The sequence below is a fragment of the Palaemon carinicauda genome, chromosome 13, assembly GCF_036898095.1.
Source record: "Palaemon carinicauda isolate YSFRI2023 chromosome 13, ASM3689809v2, whole genome shotgun sequence".
NCBI classification, from domain to species: domain Eukaryota; kingdom Metazoa; phylum Arthropoda; class Malacostraca; order Decapoda; family Palaemonidae; genus Palaemon; species Palaemon carinicauda.
This window is the reverse complement of record NC_090737.1, coordinates 11,876,578-11,897,916: the sequence shown is the minus strand read 5'-3', so window position 1 is coordinate 11,897,916 and position 21,339 is coordinate 11,876,578. Positions and strand designations below refer to the sequence as shown.

At 34.9% G+C, this 21,339-nt stretch overlaps 1 protein-coding gene across 3 annotated transcripts in view; it reads left to right on the top strand.

Moving 5' to 3' along the window:
- LOC137652176 (palmitoyltransferase ZDHHC20-B-like) overlaps positions 1-21,339 on the top strand; it is a 100,279-nt gene that overhangs the window by 42,491 nt on the left and 36,449 nt on the right. For 2 of the 3 annotated variants that reach the window (XM_068385385.1, XM_068385386.1), the window contains exon 10: positions 6,555-6,659. The exons of the other annotated variant lie outside the window; for it this stretch is intronic. In XM_068385385.1, the coding sequence (XP_068241486.1) occupies positions 6,555-6,659 (105 nt within the window). The remainder of the gene's footprint in view (positions 1-6,554; positions 6,660-21,339) is intronic. 3 annotated transcript variants of the gene reach the window in all.

Here is a 21,339-nt window from a genome sequence, read left to right as displayed (position 1 = left end):
ACTCACTGGACTGGATAAGCCTTTTTTCTTTATGATATTGTTTTAAGTAAAATTTTGGTTAAGATACATTGCCGTTGGTTCTATGATACCCAAATTGGAAGCCTTGATGTTATTAGGGAGAATAGTCTATAAAAAGGAAGCTCGAGTAATTTGAGAGCCACTTCATAGTAAATGTTGCATAATATGTACAAATAGCTTGGAAAATGAAGCTCTGAAAGGAATTGAGGTATGAATAATAGTTGTTTTATCACAAACCCATTCATCTAGAGTCCTCATTTTGAGTATAAATGTTTGAAACGTGTACTGTTTGTTTTATAAACAGAAGTAAAATACAGATCTTTCTCAAGCAGCTGTACATTACAACTGCCAATGGCATTCAGTGTTCCTTAGTATATGGTGAATGTAGTAGGAGTTACCACACATGGTATTACTGCTTCTGTCATACATGTGCAAACGACAGTGTAGTAATTCAAAGCAACTTATCACCCGTGTATACCTTTGATTTATCAAGAGTGGGTAACTAACTACTCCCCACCTTTTGGTTTTGGCTTTTGGAATAAGTTTTCTTCAATATTTATTTCAAGGTAGTTTTAATGTTGTCGTGGCGGACCTGCATTATAGGGGGTTCAGGCAGGTTGTTGAGCCTCCTAATTAAGCCCAACGTGAATGTGAATGTGAATACACACCAAGATACAACGGGTGAAATAGCAATATAGGAGCTGAAATCACTGGAATAAAACAGGCATAGTAATTAACTATAGTCCATTTCTTTTAGCGAGTCATATTTGCACAGACTCGCAACGGTGCCCTTTTAGCTCGGAAAAGTTTCCTGGTCGCTGATTGGTTAGAATTATCTTGTCCAACCAATCAGCGATCAGGAAACTTTTCTGAGCTAAAAGGGCACCGCTGTGAGTCGGTGCAAATATGACTCGCTAAAAGAAATGGACTATAGAGGAGCAGGTATTGTAGGTACAGCTGGCAAGACAAGCATTCTTATTTTAGTAACAAGTCAGGGAGTTGATTTAGGAACAGCTGGCAGTCCATGAGGGTTATTAGGAAGAACAGGTGAAGTTTCTTATGAAGGAACAGTAGGCAGAACAGGAACTACATTTGCAGAGACAGGTAGAATAATATACAACAGGCAATCCAAGAGTTATATTCACAGTAACTGCATGAGCTGGAAGCTGGAACTGAGCAGCATAAACAAGGACCAGAAAATCAGTGCAGCAGTAATATCATGTGTAATAGTAAACAAAACAAAAGCCCTGCTTTATCAATATATGCAAACCAAAAGAATACTGAGATAAGGTAGATAAATCCCTTACACAACATTGTCAGAAAAAAGACCAAAATTTTTAACTGCAGTTAACAAAGCTGGATACTTATAGGGAGATGGTAAGACACAACCATTAGATAAACCGTGATTATTACAGGACTTTACAGGTAAGAGTCTGAAAGTACTGTATGAAGATAGAATTTTTATTCGTCAATTACGATCTTTTAAATACATAAATGGAAAGGGGCAAAAAAAACGAGCTGGAAAATTTAAAACTCCCATTATAATCAGGAGAGTGATTTCTTGTTCTTCATTCATACGACAGCAAGACACTGGAAAGAGTGACACTAGGTACTTGGAAGTTTGCCATTTATGGCCCTTGGATAGACTTGTTTCGTATTCTCTTCTCACTCTTCCTATCTTCTATGTTGCTGCCCAACCTCTTAACTTGGACCTGATAGTGTAACAATAGTTTCTCCTGTTGCACTCAGGTGCTGAATGGCCACATAGGTAATCCAAATTCATGAAAGAGTGGGTCGTAGGTCCACATGTATGGGCAATGTTTTCAACTGTTTCACTACTTCCGTATTTAGATTATTTGAGTCTAATTGTCTTAAGGAATCTGACACTGGCATTTATGGCCAACTTTGATCGGTGGGTCGGTCATGAAACTACTACATTTTTCATTACACTTAGAAGTACTATTGAAGCCTTCTGGATTTAATCAAAATGTCTTCTTGTACAATGGTAAATATTCAATCCAAAAGTTATATATGGAGTAGGTGTAAATATTAAGTACATGTGGTGTTACTATTGTTAAGAAAATTATAATTCATACAAATTATCTAAATCTTTTCTTATGGAATAGTTAACTATACCATAGCTTTATCTGCTACAATATAAACATAGTCAACTAAGATGAGAATTACTGCATCCCATACGATTTATTGTGCCTGCTCTAATTTATAGTGAGTGAAACACAAATGTCCGCACAAATCACATAAGAATTTGTATGTCAACATTTTCAATTGAAAATAAACGACAATTTTAATTAATCACAAATTAACTGCTTATAGAAAAGGCATACCTTCAGAATGTTGAGATTCATGATCAGTGTTGTAGAAAAGTTGCAATTATGAAATAGGCAGCAGTGGATGGTTTAAAGGTATAAAGGCCGCTCATGAATGGCAGAGGCAAGGGACAGTGACGTAGCCCTATCGAGCAGCACAATGCCCTAGAGGCTGACCACTTATATTTATATGATCTGCGCCCAAGCCCCCTCTCCACCCAAGCTAGGACCAAGGAGGGCCAGGCAATGGCTGCTAATGACTCGGCAGATAGATGTATAGGCTCCCCCTAACCCCCCATCCTTAGCTCACAAGACTGGTGAGGTTGCAGTGGCCAAAGGAACCGAGTTTGAGTGAGACTCGATATCACTTCTGGCATTCACTAGTCAAGGATGTTACCACATCGGCCACCCCAACCCTGTTCAGTGTGTGGAAAGTAGACAGCTGCCAGTTTGAGGTGATTTAGACATAAGTAGAATGGATGAAGAACAGTCAGAAAAGTAGGCATAGGAGGAGAGTAATTATAAAAACCTCTTGAAAGGTTCAGGAAGTCTGAAGAAATGCAGGTTTAGAGTAAGCCTTAAACCTAATGGGAATTCAGGCAGAACGTGAACAGGACTGAAGAGAGATGACAATTCATTTTGCTTCCAGCCCCTTATAAGATGGTTGGTTTAAATGTTTCACATGAAAATATGGTTCAACACTATACTTTTGTAATAGGTGAGTGCATATAGTCCACTGTTAAGAGTCTACTGAGATGTAATATTTTTGGATATTTGGAGCTATGAGTAAAATAGCACTTGTAGATCTCTTGCTTTATTTAGTGAATTCTGGTAATACCAGCTTTTAGATTTGATATTGATGTAGATTGCACAGTGAGATGAAAATTCACGTATAACAGTGGTCACTCGAGTTAAAAAGTACATAAAGCACATTACTCTAGGTATCCTGTATGCCATGAATACCTGTTTCCAATAAAAGAAAACTTATTTGGCAAAGAATCGTTCATAGAAATGTTAAGTAATCAAAGAAAGATGCAAAATCAGTTGAATTTGGTGAAGAAGTAGACAAAAAAATATTAGCACAGTACTGCAATTGGAAGAATTTTTGCTTGGAATCTTTTTGAGTACTTGGGTAACAATAGTTGCTGAAGTACAAACCATATCTTGGAGCTAGAAATAAGTCAAAATTATAGTTGAAAGTTTTAAAATAAGAAAATCTGTGGAAGCTAAATTTATCAAATATAGACAGAATTGGCAAAAGTTACTCATTTGTTAAGGAAAATTGGAAAATCTGGAAGAAGAAACTATATTTGAATGGTAAATTGTTTGATACAGTAGTAGAAAGATTTGGAATAATGATTAACAAAAGTAAGATCAGCATAGTGATGATTGTTGTTCAACAAGATTAACTCATTGGGTACTAAGATTTACATTTTATTCAATAAAAATTTATTTCTTCTAAGAATGGAAATTCTTTTTTTAAAGAAGGGAGGTTACGTAAGACTATCAATTGATTTTCTACCAAAACTGTTAATTGTTCCCGGGGTAAATACAAACCCTCCGCTATTTATGGGGGTATACTTTTGGCATAGCTGAAAGTATACCCTTATAAATAGCTCTAGGTTTGTATACTAAGAAACATACAAATTACTGCCAAATTTGTTATTTTGGAGCTAGGAAGTTCAAATACATAATTATATTATAGTACATATACAGTTTAGAGATAAAAATTGGAATTGCATTAGGTAAAGGTTATTTTTTTCTTCATGGACGGAGGATTCCGACAAGCACAGGGGTGTGAGATGGGAGAAAGTTTAAAATTATGGATGATAAAATAATTTTGGTGACAGGCCAAGAAGAGAAATGCTTAGAATAGTTGAATGAGGCAGTAACTGAACAAAGGCCTTCAAATTATGAGGAGGACAGGCTGGAACATAAGAATAGGTAATTGAAAGTTATAAATTGATTTTCTATAAGGTCAAGTGTCCAAGAGAAGAGAAGGAAAATTGAAATTGGCAAGCTCTAGGAATCTAAAAGGCAATCTCAAAATTGGATCAGCTGGTGATTAACGGACCAAGAGGGAAATGGCTTCCCAACCAGAACCATAAAGAAAATTTGTTACCCATTGAGGCATGATAGAATTGTTTGGTATTTTCTTTTAGATTTAGTAGGGTATACATCAGCATTTTTTTAGTTATAGTAGTTAAACAGTAGTACCTTGATTTATAATTTTTTTTATTTTTTTTTTTTTATTTTTGAGTACCATGAACCCTTACAATGTAGTTTAATAGAGTAGCAACGAGAATAAGCTGGCTGTTTGTGAAGTTAGCAGTATATGTTGCATCACTGAGTCTCAACTTTTGTGAGATTCCTGTTAGGTTTAAAGATTTGTCTGTGACAAACTACATATTGACCATTTTATGATATACATTTTTTTATGGCTTCAATTAAATTAATTATTCCTGGTATAATGCTGATTATTGGTGGGTATTTAATTATAAATGAATATTTTATATTTCAGTGTGTTAAAAATGAGAAAGGCCTTATTTAAAAAAAAATTAAAATTAGACTTAGATAAATATTTCCAGCAGATGACATCTTTTGCAGTCATATGAATGAGTTGATATTTGTGGTACTGCAAATGAAGTCACCAAATTATCAAAGGGTTAATTTTTATCTTTGAAATTTTTCATGTGAGACAATATAGTGGAAAACCCTTGCTTGGTGGAGTACGAAAAGAAGATAGGAATTAATCTCTGATAACTAAGACAGGAGGAGAAGTTGTTGGTATTTTGTAATTTTGTGCCTTCTTAGAAATTCACGGAAATTGTTAATAATCTTATTAGGGAATTATGCATAACATACTTTGCTAGGTGATATTATTATATACAGAATATCAAATCCAGGTTACTTCAGCAGAGGTATTGTTTGTGTCCAAGAATGGTTTTTAAACAGGTAATATATTACAGCTACAGAAGTAAATTTTTTTTTTGATAGGTGGTTACTTGAAGAATCTTTGTGGGCTGTGAATCAGTGTTTTGAGCTTGACTTTTTTATGTATTTGCACATATGTGGTTTTCTCTAGTGGTTTATGCTGATTATGAGTACCATAACTGTAATATGTCTTGTTAGTAGCCTTAAGTTATGTTTTGGTAATCAGTATATGTTAGCATGTATCAGTATACAGTATGCAGAGTAGCAAACACAGTAAAGTAATTTGTTTGCACATTATCTTGAAAGATGTATGTACCCTTTGGTGGGGCTCCTACTGTCCTATGAACTTCAATCTTATTGCATGCCAAATATGATGATAGTACACTACAGTATCAAGATATCAATATACTGTTATGTTGTTATTGGTGGGTTTGAAAGCATTGAACAGAGGAATTTTCAATTGGGAAAGCAAAATTTTGTTCAACAGATTATTTTTCTTTTATGTAAAGAAATGTATCAATTTCAACTCGGTATACATTACTCCTATTTGTTCATCATCATAAGCATATTCATCTCTAGCTGCTTTAATGTTAAAGATGAAGAATTAATGTTTATTAGCAATCTTGATTGATTGTAAATGGTATCAAGTTTGACATGCTATTTGAAGATGTGACAGGTGTTTTTATTGTACTATGTCAATCAATATTGTTTTTTTTTCTAATTCTCTCTGCTCTGAAGATTAAAGTCTTGTGAATTTCTTGCCAATCTCTTCATTTTGATTAATTTGGTGTCGGAGAAAAATGATGACGTGTCATTTTTCAATTAAATCTTAAGTATTTTATTTTTTAATTGTCTTCAGGTTGGTGTTCCATAAAGATATGCAGCAGTGACGTAAACTGATAATGTTTTTAAGTGTATATTTAAGCCTACGTATTGAGACATGTGAGAGACAGTGGAAACTGTTGTGTCCTGTTCAGTAGTATGTGTGGCATTTGATTGGTACTGTAACTACTTCAGTAATAAACTTTTTCATCATCACTTGCAACCATGATATAGATAATAGTCTCATTGATGATTATATTCCATGATAGTTGGCCTTTCCTTTCTTTTTATCATTAGTTAATTATCAAGATACCATAACACTTCCTCACATGTCTTCTACAGATAAAGAATGACAGTCGTTTTCATCCTTGATCATGTAAAACCGTTTGTAACAGCCTAAACCAGTAGTGGCAGAGTCCTTTAAGAATGTGTGATCTCTTGTTGTTATTCTAGTCTAGGCGATGGCGTAAGTTACCCAGTGCGCGGCCAACCAACTCCTCCGTCTGCCACTACTACCACTACTACCCCAGTGCAATCCTATGGCAGCACACAGACCAGGTAGAGGTTATTCTCTTTTTCCCATCCGTGCATTGTCTCGGGAGGGCTCCATAATCTATCTGTCTCTTCCTTTTCTCTTTTATTGTATTTTTTAATAGAATCCTCCATTCACGTCGTTTCTCTTAGTTCTTCGATTCATTTTTGTAATTTCCTCTCCAGTGTTGATTTCTTTCCCTATTAACATATTAATTATCTTTTGTTTATTATTAACATGACTCAAATTTAATAGTCGTCTGTGACTACAGTATCTTTAAATACAGTAGACCCCAGTATAGATTGTGGACTGCATTATGGATGTGAATGCTTGAATTGTCTGTGGTCTTAGGTGTCACAGGGCTTTGGAATTATTGTGCTTAATATTTTTATATGCTGGTCACGGTTAACTCATTCTTGCTTGGACTTGTGCGAATCTTGTAAAGCATAATAAGTATTTACATCTCTAGACAAACAAAGCTTGTTTTTTCGTATTTTCTAAGATTCTCATTTGCAGTCATACAGGAGAATTGAATAGTTTTGAAAACTTTTAGCTTTACATCAATTATAAAGTAATATCAAAGTAGCTAATGTTCCTTGCTTGCCGTATGTCATAATATGCCGGTGGAACCTAAACTTATTTTTCTGCATTGTGATCAACAGATATCTTCACAATAATACTAGGAAGCTTCAGAAACTATATGTATATGTACGTAAATATATGTACAACATATATTTATGCATATGTCAGTGCATATATATGTACACTATATATATATATATATATATATATATATATTTATATATATATATATATATACATGTATGTATATACACATATATATATATATATATATATATATATATATATATATATATATGTAAAGTACGCTATATACTGTACATACATAAATGCATACACATTTATATACTGTATGTGTGTATATATATATATATATATATATATATATATATATATATATATATATATATATATATATATATATATATATATATATATTATATATATATATATATATATATATATATTATATATATATTATATATATATATTGAATACTTGGCCATTGTTTATGAAGTGACAGTTGGTTTGCATGATGTGAAGACTTTACCTGACTGCCAAGTAGATGATCATATTTTTTGCCTTTGCCGTTTTAACCCTTAAGCCTGATTTTGATATTTTGCTTGCTGTAGTTTTCTCTTGATATGACAAAGGAATGCAAATTTATTAAAGTTTTGAAGATACGGCATTAGCTTTCTATAATTCGCATTTTTGTTTGTAAATGAAAGCATTGGTTTTAGGATTTACACTTGATAAACTAAATCATATGTAAAATGACAATTTCCTTTGGATTAGTTGTTTGCGAGTCCTTTGAGGAATTGGTAAATGTTTAATGTTTAATATGAGTAAAGAATCTGACTTTTAAAACTTACACCATCGTCGTTAAGGTTATGTTTTGATAGCTCTTCAAGTCATTTTTTTTATTTTTTTATGTAATAAAAGATTTAGATAAATTTATTTAGAAATTACAAAAGTCCAGTTTAATCCAGTTTACTCTATTTACTTTTATTTTTAGATCACTATCAGAAGCTATTGTGAACTTCATATAGTTTGATAACATACTCTACATAATGGAGAAATGAAATGCAAATTATCGTAATTTTGTTGAAGACTTTTTAATGTAATACAACTAGCAGAGGGCATGATCATTTATCAAATTTTGGTACTTTTATAAAAGCCAAATTTAGGGATGCCTTTATTTATGCAAGTATTGACAGTGTGTTGAGCCTGAAATAATGTGAAGATGGACCAATTTGGGTCTTTGCTGAAAGTTCTTAATTGCTCGTGCATTTAAGAGAAATATCTTTTTTTCAACTCCTAGGGCAAGTGAATGGATGCCTGTAGTTTTGGGGTCTACTGTAATTTTGAGATTTTATCTTAGGAAAGTTATCCCTTACTGCCTTTTGTAATGATACTCTTTTGTTTTATGCTTGCCCTGTGCTTGTGGTTGTCTTGTGCAGTGTAAAAAAAGCATCTGTATTTGCTTGACAGTTAAGCCTGAGCTGCAGATATTTTGGTATCCATTAATAATAAATACCCGATATTATTGTTCAGCATTCCCAAGAAATGGTATCTGGAATTTTTCTTGTATTATATTTTGCTAAGCATGGTGGCACATTGTTGCTTAGTACTTCTGTGAGACGTTTTTATGAAATTAAAGCAGCAGACAAGCTATTTTTGTATGTTGGTTCATTTATGGGTGAAGTTGTTTAGTAATTACTCATATCTTATAGAGCCATAAATAATTGGTTTAATCTAGATATACCCTCATCAAAAGTTTGTTCATATTACAGGGAAGCACTACCAATATTGCACTTATAAAAGTAGTAGGAATTATTTTGATATTACTAAAAAATTGGTTGTGGAACATTGAAAAGGCCTTGGTTTGATATAGTTGAATTCAATTTCAGCGAATGTCAAACTAAAATTAAACGTCAAGAACTACCCAGTGCTAAGACAGAAAATGAGTGTTCACGTGGTATATACAGGAGAGAGAGTTTGTACGGAACAGTGTACTGTACTTTGATATAGTAAAGGAATGCTATATTTGTTAATATAGTATAACGAACACATTTCTTGCTGTACTATGTAAAGTGTATCTTTGTGTGTAGGTATAAATTAAGAGCTGATATTGAAATTCTGTAGTTAATCTTAGTTAAATGGTAATTTGCCAACATCGTGGTTTGAAGGACATCTGAAACCTCACAGGCACATAGCTACTGTTGAGTATAATGGTAAAAATTACAGCGGATCCCGTAAGTGGTCATGACTACCGTTGTTCTGTACTTGAATGAAATTGTTTTGGTTTTCATAAGTCCAGTAAATGTCGGAATGCATACGAATTCTGTGTTTGTGACTAACGAATGAATTTTTGCTTAGTATCTACTGTATTTAAATCTCTTGGAAACATCTTGGTGAAATAATTGAAGAAAATCATTGGGGAAAGGGAGAAGAAGACTGTTGTTGACTGCTGAATCAGGTGAAGGGAAATGCAGTGTTTAGCATAGAATTTGGCCAGCAGAAGTTGACTTAAATTACCTATGTGAGATTTGTAGAGGAATGCTTAGGTAAGATTTATTGCAGAGATATTTTTTAAGGAGCTTTTGTATCTCATTGCTAAAGAAGAATGTTCTCTTACAAAGTAGGAAGGTTAATTTCTTGATAATGGAGCTTGGTTCAATTAAATATAACTTAATCTATAGCTCGGTTAAATTGAGTAGAACTTAATCTATATAACTGGGATTGTAATTTATTTTTTTTTTTAGAGCGAATCATCTTTGTTTTATACAAAAAAACAGATACACCTGATACATGACTATATGTCTGGAAATGTCTTTTTAAGTCATAAAATCCACAAATCTTTGAAGTCTTATTTTAATTGTGCCATATTCTGGTTTTGATAGCGACTTTGTACATCATAACCCAAATTTAGTTATCATTAAAGATAGTTTTTCAAACTTCTGAGAAATATGTATACGTTAATAGTTTCCGGGTGACTTGTGGGTAGAAAACGTTATTTGATGTGTGTGAGTGATTGATGGTCACAGAAGTAGCTGCAAGAAACCCTTACAAGAAGGGTTTTTATATCAGTCATGTAGCATAGGATATCTTTAGTTGTCCAACTTTTTCTATTTCCTTTGTTCAAATTATGTATCAGTTGATAGATATCTCGGCGCTGTAAAAAGTTTTCAGAGTACACCATTGTAAAGTAAAACTCTTAACCCATTAAACATATGCGAGCTTGTTGTCTTAATTATATATATAGTAACTGTTCTGTGCATATTTAAAGATGAGCTATGATGTGCAGGTTATTGCCTAAAATAGACAGAGAGGATTATAGAAACATCCAAAGCTTGCAAAAGTGTGAATTACTCCCATACGTACAGTTTGCTGAAACGGATTCATTACATCACGATAAATTTGGGTTCACTTTTTCTAAAGGGGTAACTTTTCAAACCATTGAATTGTGAAGTTTGATAGTAGGCAGAGGATGAAAGGTTACAAAGTATCTTGTGACTGCATATTTAGATGAAGGGTATTTTGTCTGATACTCACTGCACAATCAACATCTGCCAATAGATCTTACTGCTGCAACTTTTTTCCCAATTTTATTTACTCTGTAATCCATTTACGTAATTATAACATACTGTACACACAAATTCCTGAAATATATAAGATATAATTATATATTGATTAATGTTTGTTAATCAATGATAGAACTATTTATGATTAGATTAATTTAATGAATCGGTGGACATACATTGCCAAGTTTGTTTTGGTCATCTTTTCTGACAAGTGCAATTTGCTGGCTCAAATTTTGAGTCAATAGTGACCTGAAGAGTAATAGCAGAGTGATGTAATGTGACCAAGAGCACTCGGAACTCGTTTGTTTCCTTCCTGGAAACCAACAGTTAAGGAACACCTTGTTGTTTTAAGGAGAGGGGTTGAAGCCCAGGTGCACTCTGCACCAGATGGGTCTCCTGTCATTGCTCCTTCATTGTCCTCTCCTCAGACTCCTTGAGAGGGGAGCCCACCTTCAGAGCCGTTGGGTATCATGATGATGGCCAGGAAGTTCACTTCAGTGGTTGGGGATGACCTCCAAGGTTTGAGAAGGGTAACATACTGTTGTCTACCTTTATAAGGATTGCCTTTAATGAAGTTGAAGTTAACCATCACAACACAGGAACCTGGAGTGTTCCCTTCAGTGTCCAGATCTGTAGGACACACTACAGACAAAGAAACACAACCCAATTTTATGCCGGTTGACAAGAGAACTCTTCAGACAAGGGAGATGAGTGGTCACCAAGAAGCCAGCAGAGTATGCATACAGTGACTAGCCTCAGTTTCTGACTTCTGCCTTGGCCAAAAGCAGGAGGGCCTATTTGACTAAGGAGAGGATCCTCCAGTTCTGTCACCAGTGAGTGCCTCTTAACTCCTTGTGGGAGGTGGTGCCTCCAGTTCTGTCACCAGTGCCTCTTAACTCCTTGTGGGAGGAGATGCTTAACCTCCAGGAGAACTACAAATCATTGCTTGGTCTATATCTGGAGGACTGTGCTAAGCTCAGGGTGTCTATGAGAACAATTCAAGAAAATCTTAATATGGTGGGAGGGCTTTGGGATTCCCTTATGGGTCTGTTCTCGGAGCCTTGGAGCAATATTGGCCAGTGCCATCAACCTCTCCATCAAGTCACCCATGACATCAGGAAGTAGGGGACAGATAAGATCGAAGACGGTCAGTAACGATTTTCGCCGGTAGGGACTACAGCCCTTGTGTGTAAAGATAGGAGGCTTCTTACAACAACTGGCAGGCCTGGGAGGAACTGGATCCAAACCTTTGGGTCTTTCAAGTTTAGAGGCTTGGGTACGGGATTCTCCTCAGCCAACCTCCATTCATATCAAGTAGTCCAATACCTTTCAACCTTACCAAGAGTTGTTGGAGAAGGGAGGAGCTCTTTGGGCAGAGTTGTAAGAATTGAGAAGAACGGTAGGGAGGAAATTAGCTTCTGTTCCATCATCCGGTTTCTACAGCCTTACTATTGTCGAAAAGGCATCTATTCTTGGACACCCATTATAGGCCTCTCTTGTCTTAACCATTTTGTAACCAAAACTTGTTTCTAAATTTAGAGACTCCTAGGTTGGGCCCTTTAGCAGTCCAATTAGACGACTGGTTCTTCTCACTTGTCCTGAAAAATGCACATCTCTAGTTCCCATCTGCCCTCATTTTCTACACCTACTGAGTTTTTGCTGGGAATAGGAGGTATGGCAGTTCAAAGCTCTGCCTTGGCCTGACAATGGCACCACAGGTCTTCACTCGTCTCATGGCACCTGAAGGAACAGCCCTCCGCAAGAGAAACATAAGGATGGTGAAATATATGGACGACCGTCTTTGTGTCGAGCTTAGAACAGGACGCCACACAAGAGGGACATAGTCCCAAGATTCTGCAACAAACTGTCCATCCAGGTCAATATAGAGTTTGAAAGCTTTCCCGACAAAAGATCGCATCCGAACACTACAGGAATGCATCACACTTTTTCTAATGACAAAAGGCACCTCCAGCCAGGCTGTGGATAAGACTCGTTGGCATTCTGTCGTCTCTAATCCTTTTGGTTCCCAGAGGGAGGGGGAGACTCGAACGTCGAACAGTTTCCAGTCAGTTGGCCCAAGAAGTTACCTTTATTTAAAGGTCTTTCACTTGTATAAACTAACAGTGCAAGTGAAAGATATGAAGACACTTGACAGTTGCCAAGATCGTAGGTTTCCTGCTCATCCTTCGTAAAGGAAAATACTTGTCTGTTCCAGTTGTCAGGGGTATAAAACTGTTGTTATTTGTCTTCAGATTTGCTTTCTAGGAGTTGCTCAAGGACCCAATCATCAGACCTCATTTGGTCTTTTCGAGATAGAAGTTCCAAAAGGGTGATTACAGCTCCATGCGGAATTTAGAGGTGGTCATTAAGGTTTTAACTTGAGAGCCCTACAAACCACAATCATCAGTAGATCTTCAAGCCTTATCCATGAAGATGCTTTTCCTAGTGACCTTAGCCACTTCAAAAGGGGTTGTAGGAATTGCAGGCATTTTCAGGGGGGTGGCTTGGAGAGAAAGGAATTTTGTTTTGAACTACTTGCCAGAATTCCGAGGAAGAACAGTCATTACACAATCCTCTTCCTCAGAAATTCGTTCTGATATCTCTCTCAGAAACAGTGGATAGAAATGACAGAGAGAGACTAATGTTACAACCTGGCCAGGACAAAGGTGATCCAGTCACATCATAGATCACTTCATCTCGCCTAAATACCGAAACAAGGCCTTGTTAAATGATGAAATGGCCTTTTGTCTTAGACAGGTCATTGGGCAAGTGTTGGGGGCATCGCCCACCTCATCTCCTCAAGGGAGAACATTAGGAGCCAACAGTATTAAGGGTATCGCTGCTTAACGTTTTTCGACCTACACATTGATGTCTTAACATTCTGAAGGCTGTGACATGGAGGTACAACTCCTGTTTTTTCTCATTTTACTTGAAGGAGGGAGAGTTAATATATAGTAATATCCATTCCTTAGATCCCATTATGGCTGTGGGTAGTCATTGCTTAACCAATGTGATTGCTGTTCCCTCTCCTCTATGCTGAACAGCGCTTGGGAGACAACTATGACATCATTCCTTCAACATGCTCTGATGATCAAACCCTCTCATTGGAAGTGACAGCTTGAAGGGTAGAGATCTTTCAGTGCAAGTCCTCACCCGTCGGCAATTGAACCCATCCAAAAGAAGTGACTCCTTTTAAAGGCCTAGCCCTAGATTGTTGAATGCAGGACACCATGCACCACTAATTGAACCCCTTTAACAGATGTGACACCTTGGAATGTCTAGATTGTCAAATGTCATAAGTGGCTAAAACATGACCAGGCAGTTGGGAGAGGACCACTACTCTTGTGGCTTTGTCAACAGTGTGACCTTAGAAGATGCCTAGACAGTAGCTCCCTATGGACCTAGCTCTGACATGGTGACTGACTGCAAATAAGGAAAGCTTCAGTTCGGGTAACATTCCTAACATGAATGATTACCGATCATTTTCCCCCATCTTACTAAATATGGGGAATCAGCAGATGTTGATTGCCGTTAAATATTAGACAAATGTAATTTTAGATATGAAATTAGTTTTCTAATACTTACACAATCAACATCAGATATACTCCCACCTATCCTGCTATTAATGATCAGAGCAGGATCAGGTCATCCTTACACCTGCAGGAAATCAGAAGTAGTGTTTCCTAGTAGTGAGACAGGATACTACCCTGTTGGTTTGCAGGAAGGATGCTACATGAGTTCCAAGTACTCTTGGTCACCTTACATTGCTCTGCTGTTGCTCTTCAGGCTACTTTCGACTCAAAATTAGAGCCGGCAGATCACTCTTATTAGAAAGGATCACAACCAAAACAAACATGATGGCTTGATAAGTAGCCAATGACATGCATAGACAATTATTAGAATGTTATACATATGTCCACCAGTTCATAGAATTAGTGGAATCATAGACAGTTCTATCATTGATTAACATGAACATTGTTTAATTAACTGATATATTATTATAATGTATATTATATAATTTGGGACTTAGTGTGTGTTTACTTACGTAAATGGATTATAGAGTAAGTTAAATTAGAGCAACTTTCTGCAACAAAATCTACCGGTGTATGTTGATTGTGCAGGTTAGTATTAGAAAACAAATACTAAATGCAAATCTACATTTTAAATACATGGAAACTGATTATGGTGAAATGAAATGCTTGATTGACCGGCTTAAATCAAAGTTGTAATCTTATAAGAATATTTTGAAAATTCCACATTTTCTTTTCATTTTTTTCCTCTTGAAAAAATGTAGAACTCTTATAACATGGTCATGTAACAAATTCCAGTTTTTATTTTTAAATGTAACTGTCTATCATTTCCTCCCTACTATAGTTAAGCAACCTGATTGCTGTATAGTTTTGTAGGCAGATCTTTAGAACTGTGAACTATGTATCCAAAGATACAGGTCATGGCTTGTTAAATGTTGTAGTTGAAGACACAGGTCATGGCCTGGTATATATTCTTTGGTCATGTGAAAAGTTTTTAAGTAGAAATCATGTAGTTTACACTTACTTCCACAAGAAGAGATTATGAAATAATTCAACTTTTGTTCTTTTATATCCAAATACTGTAATATTTTAGTCTAGACTGGTCTAAGTCCCTTTTAAGTATTATGCTGGTAGAACTTTTATTAGTACTGTTAGAATTAATAATATGCAGTGCAGTAGTAACCATGCTGCATATAGATCGTTATTGAATTTTTTCCAAGGGTATATTTATGGTACTGTAGCTGGACATTTTTTTTTTTATTGCACTTTGATATAATTTGTAAATATTAGTTTGTGTATATTTGTACTCTCTCCCCCCATATAACTACAGATAGTAGTAATACTTTAGTAGCAGCTCTTTATAGCACTTCCCTCTGTATATGACTCCTGTTTGCATCTTCTTGGGTCATTCTTTTTATTTAATTTTTATACAAAACCAGTGATTTCTGAAATTTTTTCAAATAGTCAAATGCTATAAAAGTTTGAAAATCTCAAAATTTGGAAATGAATAGTGACGTGAAAAATTATTCATCAACTCATTTGTTGATATGGGTTTTAGCAGTTGGCATCATTTGTTTCAGGTTTGTGATGAAAGTTCATTTACCAAGAAAGATATTTTGAAAATATATTTTTTGTGAGCTGTGATTTGTTTACTGGTGGCTAGGTATTTAAAATGACAATTACTCTCTTGAATTTGTCTCTGAGAACGTGGTACAGCAATATACTTTTAACTTGGTAGCATTTTTGTAAGCACTTTAGTTTATTTTGCATGTCATCTAGAGTATGTAAAAGGGCTAAAAATTATTTTTGACATTTCAGTAGTGTTCACCTTAGTAGTTCTTAATTATTTTTAATATTTCATTGTAGTATCTTCTCTTCCCAATCATAATGAATTTATACTGGGCTGCCTTTTTACATTCATATTTTGTAAATTGCTTAAAATGAAATAAGTGTAGGTTAGCTCTGGGTAGAAATAATTATCATTTGCCTTTGGCTATATTGAATCTTTGAAGTACTGAGCTGTCATTGTGGGGATGGTTTGATAATGGTTCTGAGGGTTGAAATTAATTTTTTCTCTTGGTTGCCTAAGTGTATGAAGTTATTGTTTCCCATATACCAATTCTGAAAAGCATTGGTTTGAATCTTAACCAGGTTAGGCAGGATTAAATTTATTATATAGAAATGGCCCTGTTGACCATCACCATCTTGACACTAGGTGGTTACTGTCATAGCTTTTCCTAAGAATCAGGTTAATTGATTGATTTTGATATTTAAGCGGGTATTGTAACAATTAGTCATTGATGCAGGAAATTCATGTGAAATACAAACTGCCTAGGACAAGTGCTTTTGAGCTCACTTCCTTAAGCATATGTCCATTTTTGAAATTGTGTACACACACAACAAAAGAAAAGGAAATGCAGTTTACGTTTTTATGTGCCATGGATACAAAACTGTATTTAAATTTTAAGAGTCATTATAGGGTTTATTCCTTCTATGTGCATTTCATAGCACATCATTCCTTTGGACCATTAGCTACTTTTCTGTAGCTTGTACTTCAGTACATATTCCTGTTTTTTCTTCCATTAGTGTTCTAATATGTGCCTACTATATTTACGAATTAATATTTTTGTACCGATTTTGCAAAGTCAAGAAGTTGATTTTATGATCTAGTTTAAGTACAGTACCTTGAACTAGCAGTAATACTAATGATAGTAAATCATCTTTATCAATTACAAAAATGATGAGGATAATTCGCTAGCACTTCCAATATATTCTCAACATTACCCAAATGGAAATAAAGTATTTTACCTTGGGTTGACTTGTAGGAAGTGCACATTGTAATGATATACTAAGACTTGGCTATGGTATAATAATGACTTGGAATAGTGATAGATTGTGTCCAATATCAGATGATCAACAAAATGGGAATGTTGTCCCCTTGGGGAGAGTATTTGTTATCCTTTTAAACCAAATGAGTCGCTTCCCTTGAGACCAACATGAATAAATTTTTCTTAAATGGTGTACATGGAAACAAGGCTAGAATTTTTAAATTTGTATTTAAGGTAGAATATTTTGAATGGCTAGGTCATGAATTTTGTAGCGCTGTGCTTTGCATGGCCGTTGTAAAAGTTGTAGACTATTTTGCTGTAATAAGACCACCCAGTTTCATTGCTAAACTAGTAAGAGCTTGCCCAAAGGATTTGTTTTTATATGAAAAATTAAAATGGAATTGGGTAAATGTTGAGAACTTGGATAAGCAAAAATAAACCTAATGAAAGTTATGAAAAGTAATGGAAAGCTTGTATAAGGCTGTGAAGACCTTTGGGGTTCACCGTAAACAATAACAATTTTAAGGGACAGTGATAGTATAAATTATGAAATATTGCCTATAGAATGGGAGATGCATGATATTCCGAGGACAGTTGTGTTTGTGTATCCATCACTTCATTGCCTGAGGGTTATTTTTTCAACCAATCAACCGCATATAGTATTTGACTCCTTGTATACGATAGATCACAGAGTAGAAGCATCATCTGAAACTGAGTAATCAATTATTTCTACTCCGGGTAATCTTTATCCCCTATTAATCACAAATTATTGAATTAATCCAAGTCCTTATAAGGACTAGCAGTTGCTTCATGTACTGTATTTAAGGTGATGGAATAATGCTTTCTTGAAATGCCAACAATCTTGTGTTTGTTGTGATTAAAAACAACTGTTCTGAAAATAAACTTTGCTACAAGTATGAATCATGTCTTATATAAAAATTAGTTAAATTAGATAAATATCACAATTGTGTAAACATGATAGCATCCAGGAAATGTCTTGAAGTTCGAGAAACTCGTTCTAGTTCAGGAGGATAAATATTTCTCTTGTTAAAGTATCCAAATGTTTGTTGATTGTTCTTTTACAGATAATTATTGTAATCGACACTTATACAACCCTATAAAATAATTACAATATTGTGTAGTTTCCACTTAATAAGGTAGTTTGAAAATTAGATGCATTAAAAATACTGAAATTTGGAGAAAGGGTCCTTGAATTTAAAGTCAAGGGAAAGGCACACCAAGGCCTTTACCATTCCAGGTGTTTAGGTTGTCTTAAGATCTTTTTTATGCTCCCTGAATGAAGAGAATATATGATGAGATAATGTGGAACAACAGTTTACCATCATCATTGTTATTATTATTAGCCAATATACAACAAAAGTTTTAAAAGAAAAATGCTACAAGCCCAAGTGTTCAAACAGGAAAAGCAGCCCGTTGTAGAAAGGGAATAGCTAAGTAACAAACTATAATGAGAAATAAGAGAAATTAAAAAATTATTATAGAATATTAAGATGAGCAACAATGTTAAATAATAAATCATATAAACTGAATTGAGTCTCAACCTTTTCAACAGAAAAAACATTTGCAATTGTTTGAACTTCTGAATTTCCACTGATTCAGCTGTACCAGGTTAGAAAGTTGATTCCACAATCTTGTCGCAGTTGAAATAAAACTTCTAAAATACTTGGATAGTATTAAGCCTTATGATGGAGAAGGCAAGACTATTAGTATTAATTGTTTAACTAAGCTTTATGATGGAGAAGGCAAGACTATTAGTATTAACTGTTTAACTAAGCTTTATGATGGAGGAGGCAAGACTATTAGTATTAACTGTTAAACTAAGCTTTATGATGGAGAAGGCAAGACTATTAGTATTAACTGTTTAACTAAGCTTTATGATGGAGGAGGCAAGACTATTAGTATTAACTGTTAAACTAAGCTTTATGATGGAGAAGGCAAGACTATTAGTATTAACTGTTTAACTAAGCTTTATGATGGAGGAGGCAAGACTATTAGTATTAACTGTTAAACTAAGCTTTATGATGGAGAAGGCAAGACTATTAGTATTAACTGTTTAACTAAGCTTTATGATGGAGGAGGCAAGACTATTAGTATTAACTGTTAAACTAAGCTTTATGATGGAGAAGGCAAGACTATTAGTATTAACTGTTTAACTAAGCTTTATGATGGAGGAGGCAAGACTATTAGTATTAACTGTTAAACTAAGCTTTATGATGGAGAAGGCAAGACTATTAGTATTAACTGTTTAACTAAGCTTTATGATGGAGGAGGCAAGACTATTAGTATTAACTGTTAAACTAAGCTTTATGATGGAGAAGGCAAGACTATTAGTATTAACTGTTTAACTAAGCTTTATGATGGAGGAGGCAAGACTATTAGTATTAACTGTTAAACTAAGCTTTATGATGGAGAAGGCAAGACTATTAGTATTAACTGTTTAACTAAGCTTTATGATAAGAGAAGGCAAGACTTAGTATTAAATGCTCAACTAATACTACATACTGACATATTGGATGGTACTGTCTGGGTGAATCTAAATGCAAAGGATGGTCAGAGCTTGAGTGTGAAAATTCTTATACAACATGCATGAAAAAGTAAATGAACGATGGTGCCACACATTTTCCAATTCAGGGATAAGGACTTTATATAGTCATGCTTTTGTCCAACAAATTAAGGTGAATCACCAAAAAACTCTAAAGACTTCTATATGCTGTGCCCATCAACAACAACAACTCTGCCATTTTACTACTTAGAAAATTAATTAGGGTACTAAGAGACCTATCTACTTATGTATGGTAAATTTTAAAAATAGGTGAATCATGATTACTCAAGATTACCAAACAATTCTTTTTCACCCAAGCAGTTGTTACTGCACTGTAATTGTTCAGTGGCCACTTTTCTCTTGGTAAGGGTAGAAGGGACTCTTTAGCTATGGTAAGCAGCTCTTCTAGGAGAAGGACACTCCAAAATCAAACCATTGTTCTCTAGTCTTTGGTAGTGCCATAGCCTCTGTACCATGGTCTTCCACTGCCTTGGGTTAGAGTTCTCTTGCTTGAGGGTACACTCGGGCACACTATTCTCTCTTATTTCTCTTCCTCTTGTTTTGTTAGTGTTTATAGTTTATAAAGGAGATATTCATTTTAATGTTACTCTTCTTAAAAATTTATTTTTTCCCTGTTTCCTTTCCTCACTGGGCTATTTTCCCTGTTGGAGCCCCTGGGCTTATAGCATTGGCTTTTCCAACTATGGTTGTAGCTTAGCAGTTAATAATAACAATTCAAAGGTACCACTAAGATCAAAGCCAATCCTATGAACTTCTTGACCACAGTCAAGGGATTTCTGTATTGCATTGGAAGTTGTAAGGTCAAAGTGCCAACTAGGGAACAGATGATCACCTTCAGCTTACTTATTTAGATGTTTTGCCAAAACCCATTAAAAAACTTTAATGTGGTAGTTATAGAAATTGATTGGGAATCGGTACAGTCGGTGCTACCACAAACACATCTATGCAATGGAGTAATATTACCGTTGCAATTATCCAATAGGTCTATGACAAACCTCTTCTTGCTAACCTATGAAAAATAAAAAATAATTTAGAAGACAAGAAATAAGCGGGCTTTGTAAAAGATAAAAGGAAACTTCCATTTATGTCTTTACTTCATTAGCATCATGATCCAGTCAAAGTGTTTAATTATTTTTATTTTTCGTACAGTGAATTAAAGCCATCTACTTTATGCAAAGAATGAAATATTAAGTACCAAATAGAGTAGGACAACGTCTGTTTTTTGGCTGTACTAGAAAGGGTCTCATTTATGATCAAATGTATTTTCTATTTTCAATTGAAAAATAATTCTAGGTAACAGGTCTTATTTAAATATAGCTATTCCAAGGAGGAACATCATTATTTTTTATGTTCTTTTGAGATAAGTTATGTTTTACTCTGAGCTATTATGGAAAATCGACAGAAGTATATCCAGCTTGTGTTCGAGTCCTGATCAAACTTCTTGGTTCCTTTGGTAGCTGCAGCCTTACCATCCTTCTGACCTAAGGATGTGGGTTTAGGGGAGCCTATAGGTCTATGTGCAGAGTCATCAGCAGCCATTGCCTGGCCCTCCTTAGTCCTACCTTGGATGGAGAGGGTTCTTGGACGCTGATCATATG